The sequence below is a fragment of the Phascolarctos cinereus genome, unplaced genomic scaffold (assembly GCF_003287225.1).
Source record: "Phascolarctos cinereus isolate Bilbo 61053 unplaced genomic scaffold, phaCin_HiC Scaffold_5;HRSCAF=322, whole genome shotgun sequence".
In the NCBI taxonomy this organism is placed as follows: domain Eukaryota; kingdom Metazoa; phylum Chordata; class Mammalia; order Diprotodontia; family Phascolarctidae; genus Phascolarctos; species Phascolarctos cinereus.
In genome coordinates, this window is record NW_027555958.1 from 119,271,359 (window position 1) to 119,284,518 (window position 13,160).

General features: G+C 34.6%; 1 protein-coding gene across 11 annotated transcripts in view; it reads left to right on the plus strand.

Annotated features, from left to right (window-relative positions):
* BCLAF1 (BCL2 associated transcription factor 1) overlaps nt 1–13,160 on the plus strand; it is a 41,522-nt gene that overhangs the window by 7,923 nt on the left and 20,439 nt on the right. For 8 of the 11 annotated variants that reach the window (XR_013486930.1, XR_013486931.1, XM_020987136.2 and 5 more), the window contains exons 2-5: nt 3,196–3,300; nt 9,487–9,612; nt 10,106–11,020; nt 12,341–13,006. Coding sequence is in view for 9 of the 11 variants with exons in the window: in XM_020987136.2 (XP_020842795.1) it covers nt 9,509–9,612; nt 10,106–11,020; nt 12,341–13,006 (1,685 nt within the window). In the remaining 2 variants the exon portion in view is untranslated. The remainder of the gene's footprint in view (nt 1–3,195; nt 3,301–9,486; nt 9,613–10,105; nt 11,021–12,340; nt 13,007–13,160) is intronic. The other 3 variants (XM_020987142.2, XM_078155119.1, XM_020987138.2) reach the window with 2 other exon arrangements.

Consider the following 13,160-nt stretch of genomic DNA (forward strand, 5'->3'; position numbering starts at 1 on the left):
CAAATCTTATTAATACTGAAAAGCTGACTGGGAAAACATTGACTACTTTTGATCTGTATGTCTACTTGGTCATTATGCATACAGTTTTAAAAATAGATTTAAACAAATTTGTTTTTAGTTTTCAGCATTCACTTTCATAAGCTTTTGAGTTTTAAATTTTCTCCACCTACCTCTAACCAAGATGGCATGCAGTCTGATACAGGATCTACATGTACGTTCTAAAATGGATTTTTATTAATATTTCTTGCTTTTGCATTGCCTAAATTTCCCCTGTATCTCTTCCCCTATCTCTTCCCAGAGAGCTTTCCCTTGTAACAAATAATTTTTTGAAAAAGAGAAAAAGGAAGAGAAAAATTCAGCAAAAATGATCAGTATCCAAAAGATCTTGCATTATTTTCAGTATTCCATGCCCTCCTCTAGGCATGCACCTCCTCCTCCTCCTTATAAAATAAAAGGGACTGGGAGGAGGTATCTCATTTCTCCTTTGGGGCTAAGCTTGTTCTTTGTAATTTTACGTACAATTTTTATGAAAATCATCATAATAATCATCATGCACACTGAAGGTATCCTTGAAGGGAGGGAGCAGCAGATTTTTGCAAGTTGATGTTCCATAGTGAAACATCTTTATCATCCCTTCGTGGACTAAAAGATGTAATTTTTGTATATATGTGGGATAGATAATGTAAATGGATGAGTTGGGCCTAGAGTTAAAAAATGAGAATATGCTAGATTATCTTCAGGAAATGTTCCCTATGTACTGGTTCTTTTCCTGCTGCCTTCAAACGTGCACCTTTCCTTATCCTTAATTAATCTTCATTTAACTCTGTCATCCTCTCAAGCTGTTATTTGTCCTTCCTTTCCTGGCCGGACTCTTAGAAAAAGGTGTCTACACTTAGTACCTCCACTTGTTACCTTCCATTCACTTCTCAACCCTTTTGCAATATGGCTTCTAATGTCATCACTTAGCTGAAACTTCTTTCTCACAAGTTACTAACAACCATCTCTTAATTGCCAAATCCAGTGGTTTTCTCTTGTTTTTCATCCTTCTTGACTTCCTTGCAGCATTTGACACTGTTGATCACCCCCTCTCTTGGATATTTTTTAATCTGGATTTTTGTGACACTGCATTCTTCTTGTCTGAATGCACTCAGTTCAGATTCCTTCCTGTCTGAATACTCAGTATTCTTCTATGAAGTTTGATCAGATCAGCTGTTGGTATACTTTAAGGCTCTGACCTGAGCACTCTTAACCTCTTCCCTTTAAGCTCTTCACTCCATTTTTTTTTAAGGCAATTGGGGTTAAGTGACTTGGCCAGGGTCACACAGCTAGTAAGTGTCAAGTGTTTGGTCTGAGGCTGTATTTGAACTCAGGTCCTCCTAACTTCAGGGCCAGTGCTCTATCCACTGCACCACCTAGCTGCCCCTTAAGCTTTTTCTCTCTATTGGTGGCCTTATCAGCTCCCAAGCATTATAATTTCTATACATCCAGCTCAATTCTCTCGAGCATTAGTCATGTGTCATTAACTTTTGGGCATTTCAGATTGTATTTCCCAAATACATCCAAAAATCAGCGTGTCCAAAATGGAACTCAGTGTTTTCCAAAACCTTTTTCTTTACCAAATTTGCCCATTTCTGTCAAAGGTACATAACCAATTATTTGCCAAAACTTGCCATTTCTACTTGTACATTTTTTGTATCAGTCCCATTCTCACAGCTCACCCAGTCACCACCTTAGTTCACACCCTCATTGCTTCTTAAGTGTTCTCTCCCTGCCTCATCTTACCCCTTTCCAATCCAGCCTGCCAAAATGATTTTCTGTAAGTACAGATTTTACTGTATTGCTTCCCTACTCAATCAATTCTAGTGCCTTTTTATTACTTCTAGGCTAAAATATAAACTTTTGATTTCTCAAGGCCTGGTACTGACCTGTCTTCATGGTTTCATTATACTTTTTACTTCCTTTCTTCTCACTTAATAGTCCTGCTAAACTGACTTTCTCTCTGTTCTTCACATATGGTATTCCTTCTTTGACTTTCTGTCCTTGCATTGTGAATCCTCTATACCTGCAATGCATACTCTTCTCATTTGTTTCATAAAATCTCACTTCTTTCAAACACTGCATTAACATGAAGCCTTTCCTGATTTCCCTTTCTCCTTGTAAGCTGTTAATGCCATCTCTTCCTAACTACCCATGTATATGACTAGACAACAATTTTTTTTTGTTGTTTTTGGGTAGGCAGTGGGGTTAAGTGACTTGCCTACACAGCTAGTAAGTGTCAAGTGTCCGAGGCAGTTTTGAACTCGGGTCCTTCTGACTCCAGGGTGGGTGCTCTATCCACTGCACCAACTAGCTGCCTCCTTGATAACTACTTTGTATATATTTATATATCCACCTATGGTTTCCCCCAATAAAATGTAAGCTCCTTGAGAGCAAGTAGGGTTTCATTTTTTCTACTTGTATCCCCAGCACCTGTCACAATGACTGGAACATGGTAGGCACTTAAATGTATATTGATTGATTTTAAGACTCTATTTTAAGAATCAAAGATTCATGCCATTATAGTAGGAGACATTTAACACATTCTTTTGTTTGCATGGATTTCTGTGGATCTCATGTGACCTGTATTCAGAAAGTATAAACTTGTTGAAACTACTCTTGCTAAAAAAAAATTAACGTAAAATAATTTCTATCTGATTCTGTGAAGGAAAATGATATTTATACCCAATTGCATGCCAGCAAAATTTAAGTTAAAAAAATTTTATAAAATCTTAGAATAGTTTGAGTTTTAGGTAAGAATTTATTAGCCATATTGCTGTGGACATTAGATGCAGATTAAATGGTATATGTTGATCCTAATATAGCATTACTTTAACTTTGAAATTATTTTTTTGGAAAGATAGAACTGACTTTTCCTAAGTGCCACAGTAAATATTACTCGTGTCCCATTTCCAGTGCCCATTAATTCCAGTGCACAAATATTGATGCATTTGAAAAAATTCCAAATATTTCAGCTTTATTGGGTATTATTTAGTTTATTCTAATATTTTTGTAGGATAGAGGGATCTTAAAATTTGCAGTTTTTCACCTTATGATTTAAGTTCCTTGAACAGATAAATAATATTTTACTGTATAGTTTATGTACTGCAGTACCTACTATAATGCCTAAAATTAACAAAACTTTTTTGTCATTGTTAGGAATTGGGATTTAAACTTTTCATTTCGGAGAACATTATCCCCAGGAGGAATTTTACAGTGTTTCAACGACATCACTTGACTACTTGCCACTTATCGGAACCCAAGGTGAGTGTCATTGAGTATTCTCACTTTCACATTTGTTATCATTTGGGAATTTGTCTGACAGATTTGTTTTTTTAAACATTTGATTTTAAAAGGTTTTGTGCTTTTAAACTTTTTTGGGAGGGCATAGACTGTATTGTGTTCAACTTCAAAAGGTAGAATTTTAAGAAAATGATTGTTTATTTTAGTTATAACAACTTGTATTTTTATACAAATTTCATCTAAGGAAAAAAGTCTCAGCCTCCACTTCCATCATTTTTTTCTAGTTGTATAACTTCCTTGTAAACAAACAAAAGCTACTTTTAAAAGTAATGCAAACACCACTACTAGTATTGATCCTCTTTCCTAAAGCAAAACTCTTGACAGCAGGTGGGATTCTGTATGAATTCTTTTTTCTCTTTCCCCCACATTGGGGATTAAACTATTTGTAGTTATGCAGAGAGGAAGAAATATGAAGTCAGCTTTAGCAAAAAGGCAATAACAATATATACATACATATATAATTATGTATATACATACACACTGTCTTTATTTTTTCTTTTTTCTTATTTTTTGGTGAAAGTCATAACACCTGGAAGAGGGCCGAGGAGTGTGTGGTTATGCCAAGTAAAATGATAGGTTTCACAAATATAAAAAGGCTGAATTACTGTCTTACTGTTTAGGAGTATAATTTCTGGAAGAATGGCTTATTATTTTTAAATCTCATTACCATTTGGTAGCCTTATTGAGTTTATTATAATGGGATTTTACATTTTTAACTTCTAATGACTACTGAATTATTTTCTTTTCTAAATTAAGTTCACATTGTTGCAGTTCTTCATCTTTTCATTGTTAAAACTTTATTTTGGTCATTCTGAACTTGACAGAAGTTAATATTTCTATATACAAAGAACAGAAAAAGAGGATTGATTGTATATGAAATCATGAATCTCATTACTTACAGCTTGTTAAAAATATATGCGTGCACACACTCAGTTCAACACTTTAGTTCCAGAGCTTGTCTGTGGTGCCCTCCGAACCTCCTTCAGATCTTTTCTGAGCATTTTTAAATGCTTTATTAGTGCTTTTTTTCCTTCCTTAAGTATCAGTTTCCAAATTCCCCTTCCCTAAAAAATTCATTCCCTTGTAACAGATTAGCATAGTCAAGCAAAATAGTTCTACATGTGAACCGTATCTGAAAATGTTTGATTCTGCATCTCTTAATTCATTACCTCCCCATTAAGATGTGGGAAGCATTCTTCATCACTGGTCCCCTGTTGTCATGGCTGGTTATTGCATTGATAATATTTCTTAAGTCTTTCAAAGCTATTTTTCTTTATAGTATTGTAGTAATAAAATTTCTGTGTTCTACTGACCTTCTTCTATAATACTTTGTAGAACTTGTTTCAGATTGTTCTGAGTCTCCTACTTCCCTCATTGTATTTTGCATATACTATAATTAGTTAAGCTGTTCTCTGATTGACGGGTACTTCCTTAGTTTCCAGTTATTTGCTACAACAGAAAAATGCTGCTTACTGTTTTGGTACATAAGGATTCTTTCTCCTCTTTTTTAAGCTCTTTAGACTTTGTGGTATATAGATACACATATATAGGGAGGATAGGCAACTAAGTAATTTTAAGCACCTATGTGCCAGGCCTGACCTGTGCCCTTTACAAATATCTCATTTGTTATATATCATCAAGGTGGCATAATGGAGTCAGGAAGACCTGAATTTTAATCCTATTTCAGACACTGAAGACTCAGACAAATCACTTTCCTATGCTCAGCCTCAGTTTCCCCATCTGTAAGATGGAGATGATAATAACATCTGTCTTTCCAGGGATATTGTTGGGATCAGATAAAATAACATGCAAAATGCTCTCCACACCTTAAAGAGCTACATAAATGTTAGTATTGTAAAATTTAGTTAAATCATTTGCTCTTAGGGTATGTATGCACAATTTAGCGATTTTTGGATATAGTTCCCGATTTGTTTTCCAGAATGGTTGGACAGATTCACAGCTCCATCAGCAGTGCCCAGATGTGCCTGTTCTGCATCCCTTCTGAGAACTAGCATTTTCCTTTTTTGTCATCTTTGCCAGTTTGGTGGTTGTAAAGTGAATCCTTAGAGCTGATTTGTAGTTCTTTTATTAGTGATTTGTAGCTTATTTTTATATTTTTGCTAAGCCTTTGAGGACTGCTTATACATATTCTTTGTCCATTTTTCTCTTGGAAATGATATTTGTTCTTATGCATTGGAGTTATTTCTCTAAATAGTTTGGATATCAGAAACTTGCTGCAAAGATTTTTTCCTAATTAATGGTTTTGGTACTGAATTAAGTCTTATTGATTTAATTTGTGCAAAAGGTTTTTGAATTTTGAATTAAGAATGATCCATTTGATCTCTTGCGATCCTCCTTCTTGCTTTGTCAGGACCTCTGCTGTTCATATATTGGAAAGATATTTGCTTCTCCCCTCCTCAGATTCATTTATGATGTAAACTTTTATTATCTAGATCATGTGTTAGTTTGGAGTTTGTTGTGGTGTATGGTGTAAGACAGGTGTCACTCTCACAGACTAGTCTCATAATACAACACAGATAATGTTAATTTGTGGTTTTCTAAATCAGTATGCATTGGTATTAGGAATATATTTCTATTTGAGTTTGACACCACTGGTGTAAGATACTGGTATAAACTAATTTCTGCCAGACTGCTTTCTGGTTGTCCTAGTAGTTTTAGTTGAATATTGACACAGCTGGGGTCTGTGGGATTATTGAATACTACTAAATTGTGTTTATTCCTTCTGAATCTTTTGTTCCTAATGTGTTTCACTGATCAACTTTTCTATTTTTTAACCATTAATAAATTGTTTTTGATTACTGTTTTGTAGTATAGTTTAATATCTCATATTGCTAGACCCTCTTCCTTCCCACTTTTTTCATTACTTCCCTTGAGATTTTTTGTCCTTTTGTTCTCCAGGTAAATTTTATTATTTTTTCTAGCTCTGTAAAGAAACTCTGGTGTTTGCTATAAGGTTTCACTATAAAGTAAGCCCTTTAATTTGTGGTACTGAATGAATGAGTATAGTATTTTACGTAGTAGTGTTGTCATTTTTATTATAGTAGTCTGGGCCAACTCTGATCAATGTGTGTGTGTGTGTATACATATATGTGTATATATGCATATGTGTATATACATATATATGTAATTATTTTATAAAGTATGTTTTGTATTTGCATTCATATAATTCCTATATGGATCCTGATAAGCCAAAAACCAGATTTTTTTAGATTCAGTAATGTTGAATGGAATTTCATTCCTTTCTTGGTGAGTTATAGAAAGGCTGATTTGTTTTGTATGCTGCTACTTTGATGAAATTATTATTTGTTTCAATTTTTAGTTAAATCTCTAATTTGTTTGAATTTTTAGTTAAATCTCTAAAGTTCTACAAGTAGACCATTATCTTTGCAAAAAGGGATAATTTTGTGTCATCTTTGTCGATGCTTATTATTTTTCTTTTTCTCTTTATAATTATCATTTTTAGAACTTTATCACACAGTAGTGGTAATAAATTCTTGCTTTACTCCATTCTTATTAGATAGGCCATTACAGATTCTTTATTATAGAAAATGCTAGCTCTTGGTTTAAAATACATACTATTATGTAAGAAAAAGATCCACTTATTCCTTTGCTTTTTATTTATTTATTTTTAAGCAAGTGGATATTGTATTTTGTTAATCTTTTCTGAATGGAGTTATGTTTAAAGTTTTCTTAATATTGAACCAAACCTACATTCCTGGTATAAATCCAACCTGGCCATAGTGCATAATCTTTTAAATATGTTGTGACATATTCTTTCCTGATAGTTTCTAAAATAGTTTTTCATAGTTATTTGGAATATTGGTCTGTAGTACTCTCTGCTTTGTCTCATCCTGGTCTAGATATCATGACTATATTTTTATATCATAATATGACAATTTGGTAGGGTTCCTTTTTTTTTTTTTGTTATTGTTGCTGCCAAATGTGTGATCCTCACTATGGTTCTTTGCTACTTGAATTCTTGCTCTTGCTGTTTGTACAGAGTCTTGTTTTTGACCTGAAAATTTTGAATTTTAGCTGTGTTATTCTTGGGAGTTCTTATTTTGAGGATTCTTTTAGGAGGTGACAGTTTGTTTCTGATTTTATTTTGCCCTCTTTCTAGTAAATTTTTTTTTCTTTCTGGTGAGGCAAACAGGGTTCAGTGACTTTGCCCATGGTGGCACAGCTAGTAAGTGTCAAGTATCTGAGGTCACATTTGAACTCAGGTCCTCCTGACTGCAAGGCCAGAGCTCTATCCACTGCGCCACCTAGCTACCACTCTAATAAAATTTGGCAGTTTTCATATATGGTTTCTTGAAATACATCTAGGGGTGTATGTGTGGGTGTTCAGGGAGTTTCTTTATTCTTAGATTATCTTTTTTTGACATGTATTCCTTGTTTTTGATAATAGATACCTTAGACTTGCTTTAGTTTTTCAATATTTTAATTTTGTATTGTGTTTCTTATCTCATGTATCATCAAATTCTGTTTGCTTTATTGCAATTTTCAGGCTGTTCATGACTTGGATAAGGTCTTCCACTTTCTTTTCTAACCTATTCTCCAAATTCCTTTCTTCAGAGCTCTTGTTTTCCTTAAAAACATTTCATTGAAAATAAAAAACAAAACAAACCTCTTGTTTTATTTCTTCCTGGTATTTCTGTAGTCTTTGTGGCTTATTTGCTTATTGATAATAATTGCTCAAAGGTTGGTTCTGGTTGTTGTAAGGGTGGCAGGCTTCCTCTCTACAAGTGTTGCTCCTCACAGTGAAGCAACATGCTCAAGCAAGCTGCAGAAGCTGTTACCAGTTCACTCTCTACAAGGATTGTTCTGCTTAATGATGTCTTTGGGGGCTAGGCTATGGACTGTCAGTATTGGTCTAAACTAATTTTGGTCATGGACTGTTTGACCGTCAATCAGAAGTGGTGGCAGTGGTTTGGTTTGCCTGGCACATGATATCTCCTGTATTTCCCTCACAGTTGCCTTCCTGTTTTAGCTAAGTTGGCTTTCTTGCCTCATGGACTGGAACTGTTTGGCATTTGGGAATGGCTGGCCGTTTTGTTTCATATGGTTGCCTAGCATAGACTTTCTTAAGAAGATGCTAGAGTGAATAAATTCAGTGTAAACTCTTTTAAAAAGAAATGTAGGGATTTGAGAGAGAGTTAATCAAATGGAAGCTTGTAGAAGCACAATTTAGTGTGGCAAGAAATGCCTGGGAGTATGAACATTTTGGAAATGCATGAAAGTGAATGGCTTTGTACTGTTAACGAAATGCAAACAAACTCAATGCCTATTGAACTAACTGTTCAATGGCATATGAAACCTATAGTTTAAATTTTAATTTTGCACTATGTAGCATTTGGGAAAAAATTAAGATTGCTATCCAAGGTTCTTTTATATTTCTATTTTTTTTTAAATTGACTTAACCAAATACCGTGTTTCTATTCCTTCTCAATATTTTTTCTTACCAGTGTCATATAGTGCAGAACTTCAGTATCAAACTAGACATTGTCGGAGCATTCGACTTCAGCTGATCAGGGAATTATTTATTCCATTACTCTTCTAGAAAACTGTCCAGCTCCATTCCAGTGATTATTGTCTGTAGAATAGCTAGTTTAGTCCAATTGCCAGATGAAGATTAGTAGTCTGGTAGGTTAATTTTTTGATCTCCTGCATTGCGTCATTTACATAATCTTTGTTTCGGGTTACTTATCTGTAATTCTGATATTATTTTTTTTTTAACTGGAGAGTTAAGGCATTTGTATTGGGCATGGAATAACATGTCACTTGTTGTTGCAGTCTAATATAATTGCTGTTTCTGGCTTGTGCAGCTGTTGCTTTTTTTGGATTGAGGCATATAGGTGGGTCTAGAATTTAGAAATGTTGCTTTTTCCTGGATGTAGTGCTTCTTCTCCAGGTGAAAAATTGGATTTTATTTTATTTATTTATTATCTTCTGAATTCATTCAGAGTATTTGAAAAGAAAAAAACAGTGATGAATTCTGAATCATTTTGAGATACAGAATTACTCGTTTTGTCATTTTATTTTTATCTATTACAGAATACTTTAAAGACAATATTGTGAAGTTAAACAGATTATTTCTTGTTAACCTTTACTGCTCTCTCATTTCAGTAGGAATAATCCACTGGAAGAAATGGGTCGTTCCAACTCTAGATCACATTCTTCAAGGTCAAAGTCCAGATCACAATCTAGTTCCAGGTCAAGGTCCAGATCACATTCTAGAAAGAAGAGATACAGGTGAATTCATCAATTTGTACCTCTTTAGTTCCCCATTTCTTTTCTTTATTCATTGCTTTTAGATTTTTATCAATTCATAGTCATGTACATGTACTTTGGTAGAAACAACATAGTTTTCTTCACATTGCATTTTATTATTCTTTTTCATGATTTTTTGTCTTATTACATCTTCATTTCTTCTTATACATCTTAATTTCTTTTCTTAACATTGACCACATAGAAATTAGACTTTTCTATTTACTTACCGGTAATACGTTTTTTATCCAGGTTTCACTTTTAAAAAGTAAATTTTTCTTGATATAGTTTATAAAACAGAATGGGAAGGAAAAGAAAAAAGTATTAAATTGACATTTCTAGTTTTGTTTTTAATAAAAGACAGCAATATTTGTTTTAACTTTAATTCCACATTTGTTATATTTAATGAGAAAAATACAGAATGCTAAAATGATGTATTTCCCATTCTCATTACATTAATTGTTTTTTTCAATTTTAGTTCTAGGTCTCGTTCCAGGACATATTCACGATCTCGTAGTAGAGATCGCGTTTATTCTAGAGATTATCGTCGAGATTACAGAAATAATAGAGGAATGAGAAGGCCTTATGGGTACAGAGGAAGGGGTAGAGGGTATTATCAAGGAGGTGGTGGTAGATATCATCGAGGTGGCTATAGACCTGTCTGGAATAGAAGACACTCACGGAGCCCTAGACGGGGTCGCTCACGTTCCAGGAGTCCAAAACGAAGATCTGTGTCTTCCCAGAGATCTAGAAGCCGATCTCGCCGGTCTTATAGATCTTCCAGGTCTCCGAGGTCATCTTCATCTCGCTCATCATCCCCATATAGCAAATCACCTGTCTCTTCCAAAAGACGAGGGTCTCTTGAAAAGCAGACCAAAAAAACTGAAGGGGCTCCTCAAGAAGATAGCCCTTTGAAAAGCAAATCACAGGATGAACAGAAAGATACATTTGAGCATGACCCCTCTGAACCCATTGATGATTTTAATAAATCATCAGCAGCGTCTGGTGACATTTGGCCTGGTCTTTCAGCATATGATAATAGCCCAAGATCACCCCATAGCCCTTCTCCTATTGCTACACCGCCTAGTCAGAGTTCATCTTGTTCAGATGCTCCCATGCTCAGCACAGCCCACTCTGCAAAAAATACTCCTTCTCAGCATTCACATTCCATTCAGCATAGTCCTGAAAGGTCTGGATCTGGTTCCCTTGGAAATGGTTCTAGTCGCTACAGCCCTTCTCAGAATAGTCCAATTCATCATATACCTTCACGAAGAAGCCCTGCAAAGACAATCCCACCACAGACTGTTCCAAGGGAAGAAACTAGAATACGCTCTTCATTTTATCCTGATGGTGGAGATCAGGAAACTGCAAAGACTGGAAAATTTTTAAAAAGGTAAGAAAGAACTACATGATGGATAATTCTTAGTGTTGTTCATTTCATCTTTTAAATTCTGCTTGGCTGTATAAGTTTGGGAATCAGGGTTACACATATTGTAACTTTAGCTTGGTCATGCTAAAGTCTTACTTTGTACTTTTTGTCATAATGTATTCCCAAATTATTTTTTTAATTTTGGGAATATTGGAGAATAGGTTTAATCTGAGGATAAACAAATTTATACTCTTCTTCTGATTTTATTTATTTTCAGACCTTCCTGGCATAGTTATATGTAAAAAACTAAGAAGGGTTAGAAAGTTGAACTGTTGACTAATTTCTGAAGAGTTTTAATTTTAGCCAACAGAAGTTAATTATGTAAATCTGGGGCATTTTTACCCTAAATAAGTAATGTTGAATTATGTAATGTTTTTCTTGGTGTAAGCCTCTCTGCCTGTATTATAAGAAGTTTCATTTTTCCAACTGATTCATAAGTCCAGTATTTTAATACAGAGCTGTATGAGTTGTATGTGTTTTGTTACATAGCTTTTAATTGATAGTTTTAATTTCAAGTGTTTTAGACACTTTGCTGAGGAAGCTTACTGAAAATGTACTTTTATTGGAGTGCCTGTTTTTTGTTAGGAAATTGAATAGGCATATTGTTGACACTGTCACCACAGTTTTGTTTATTTAACTGATATGATAATTCCTATTTATGAATATGCCAGGAGTCTTTTTCCTAGAGCAAAGTATATTTGTAAATTTGGAAGCATTTTGTGATTGAAATGAAGGTTATAATGAGTAATATATATATTTTTACTGTTATTTATTCACTGAACTTGTACAAAAATATTAGTGTTGAGAATAATTTGCTTAAGGATTAAGTGAAATAGTCCAAATCTTTTGGTAGGTGGTTTTAAACAAAAAGTAAATTTATGCAAACACTTCATATCTAAGGAATAGTTCTGAGTTAGCAATTGAGAAGCTGGCTTTGTAAAGTTGTAGAATTTATTTCTGAAGCTTTGTAGAAATGTGTGAATTTGGCATACAGAATTATGGACTGTGGTGTTAATTAGGTTGGGTTTTTGAGGAGATTTTTACTTTTGTTAAATTTTAGGAGCTTATTATGTAATTCATATAGCCTTTTAAAGTATCTTTATAAAGCGCCACCTATATATGCTTGATGCTTTGCAAAAGTAGAATGTCAAATAGAAACATTTTTCGTTGTGGGATTTACTCCTTTTGTTGCTGATCCTGTGATGTTGGGCAACACATTAAGTATAAAAGTGAATGACAGTGAATGCAATCCAGAGTTACCATCCTCTTCTTTGCTGTTTACAGGTACACAGATGAAGAGTCTAGAGTATACCTGCTTGATAGGGGTAATACCAGGGAGAAAGAGGCCCCAAAGGAGAAAGGAACAGAAAAAGGGAGGGCAGAGGGAGAATGGGAGGATCAGGAAGCTTTAGATTATTTCAGTGATAAAGAGGCTGGAAAACGAAAGTTTAATGATTCAGAAGGGGATGACACAGAGGAGACAGAGGATTATAGACAGTTTAGGAAGTCTGTCCTGGCAGATCAGGGTAAAAATTTTGCTACTACATCTCACCGGAATGCTGAGGAGGAAGGAACCAAGTACAAATCTAAAGTTTCACTCAAGGGCAATAGAGAAAGTGATGGATTTAGAGAAGAGAAAAATTATAAACTTAAAGAGACTGGATATGTAGTGGAAAGGCCTAGCACTGCAAAAGATAAGCACAAGGAAGACGACAAAAGTTCTGAGAGAATAATGGTGAAGAAAGAAACTCAGTCACCTGAGCAGGTAAAGTCTGAAAAGCTCAAAGAACTCTTTGATTACAGTCCCCCTCTACACAAGAATCTGGAGGCGAGAGAAAAGTCTACCTTCAGAGAGGAGAGCCCACTTAGGATCAAAATGATAGCCAGTGATTCCCATCGCCCTGAAGTCAAACTCAAAATGGCACCTGTACCTCTTGATGATTCCAACAGGTAAATGATCTGACAGAGGTGTTCAGTAAACCTTGTGCATATATGAGTTAATACTGAACTGTTGTTAATCTTGCTTTTTTTCCCCTGATAATGTTTCTCTCCATGATATTCAAACCAATGGTGTTTTTTCTTTTGTGTGTGTGTTTTTGTTATT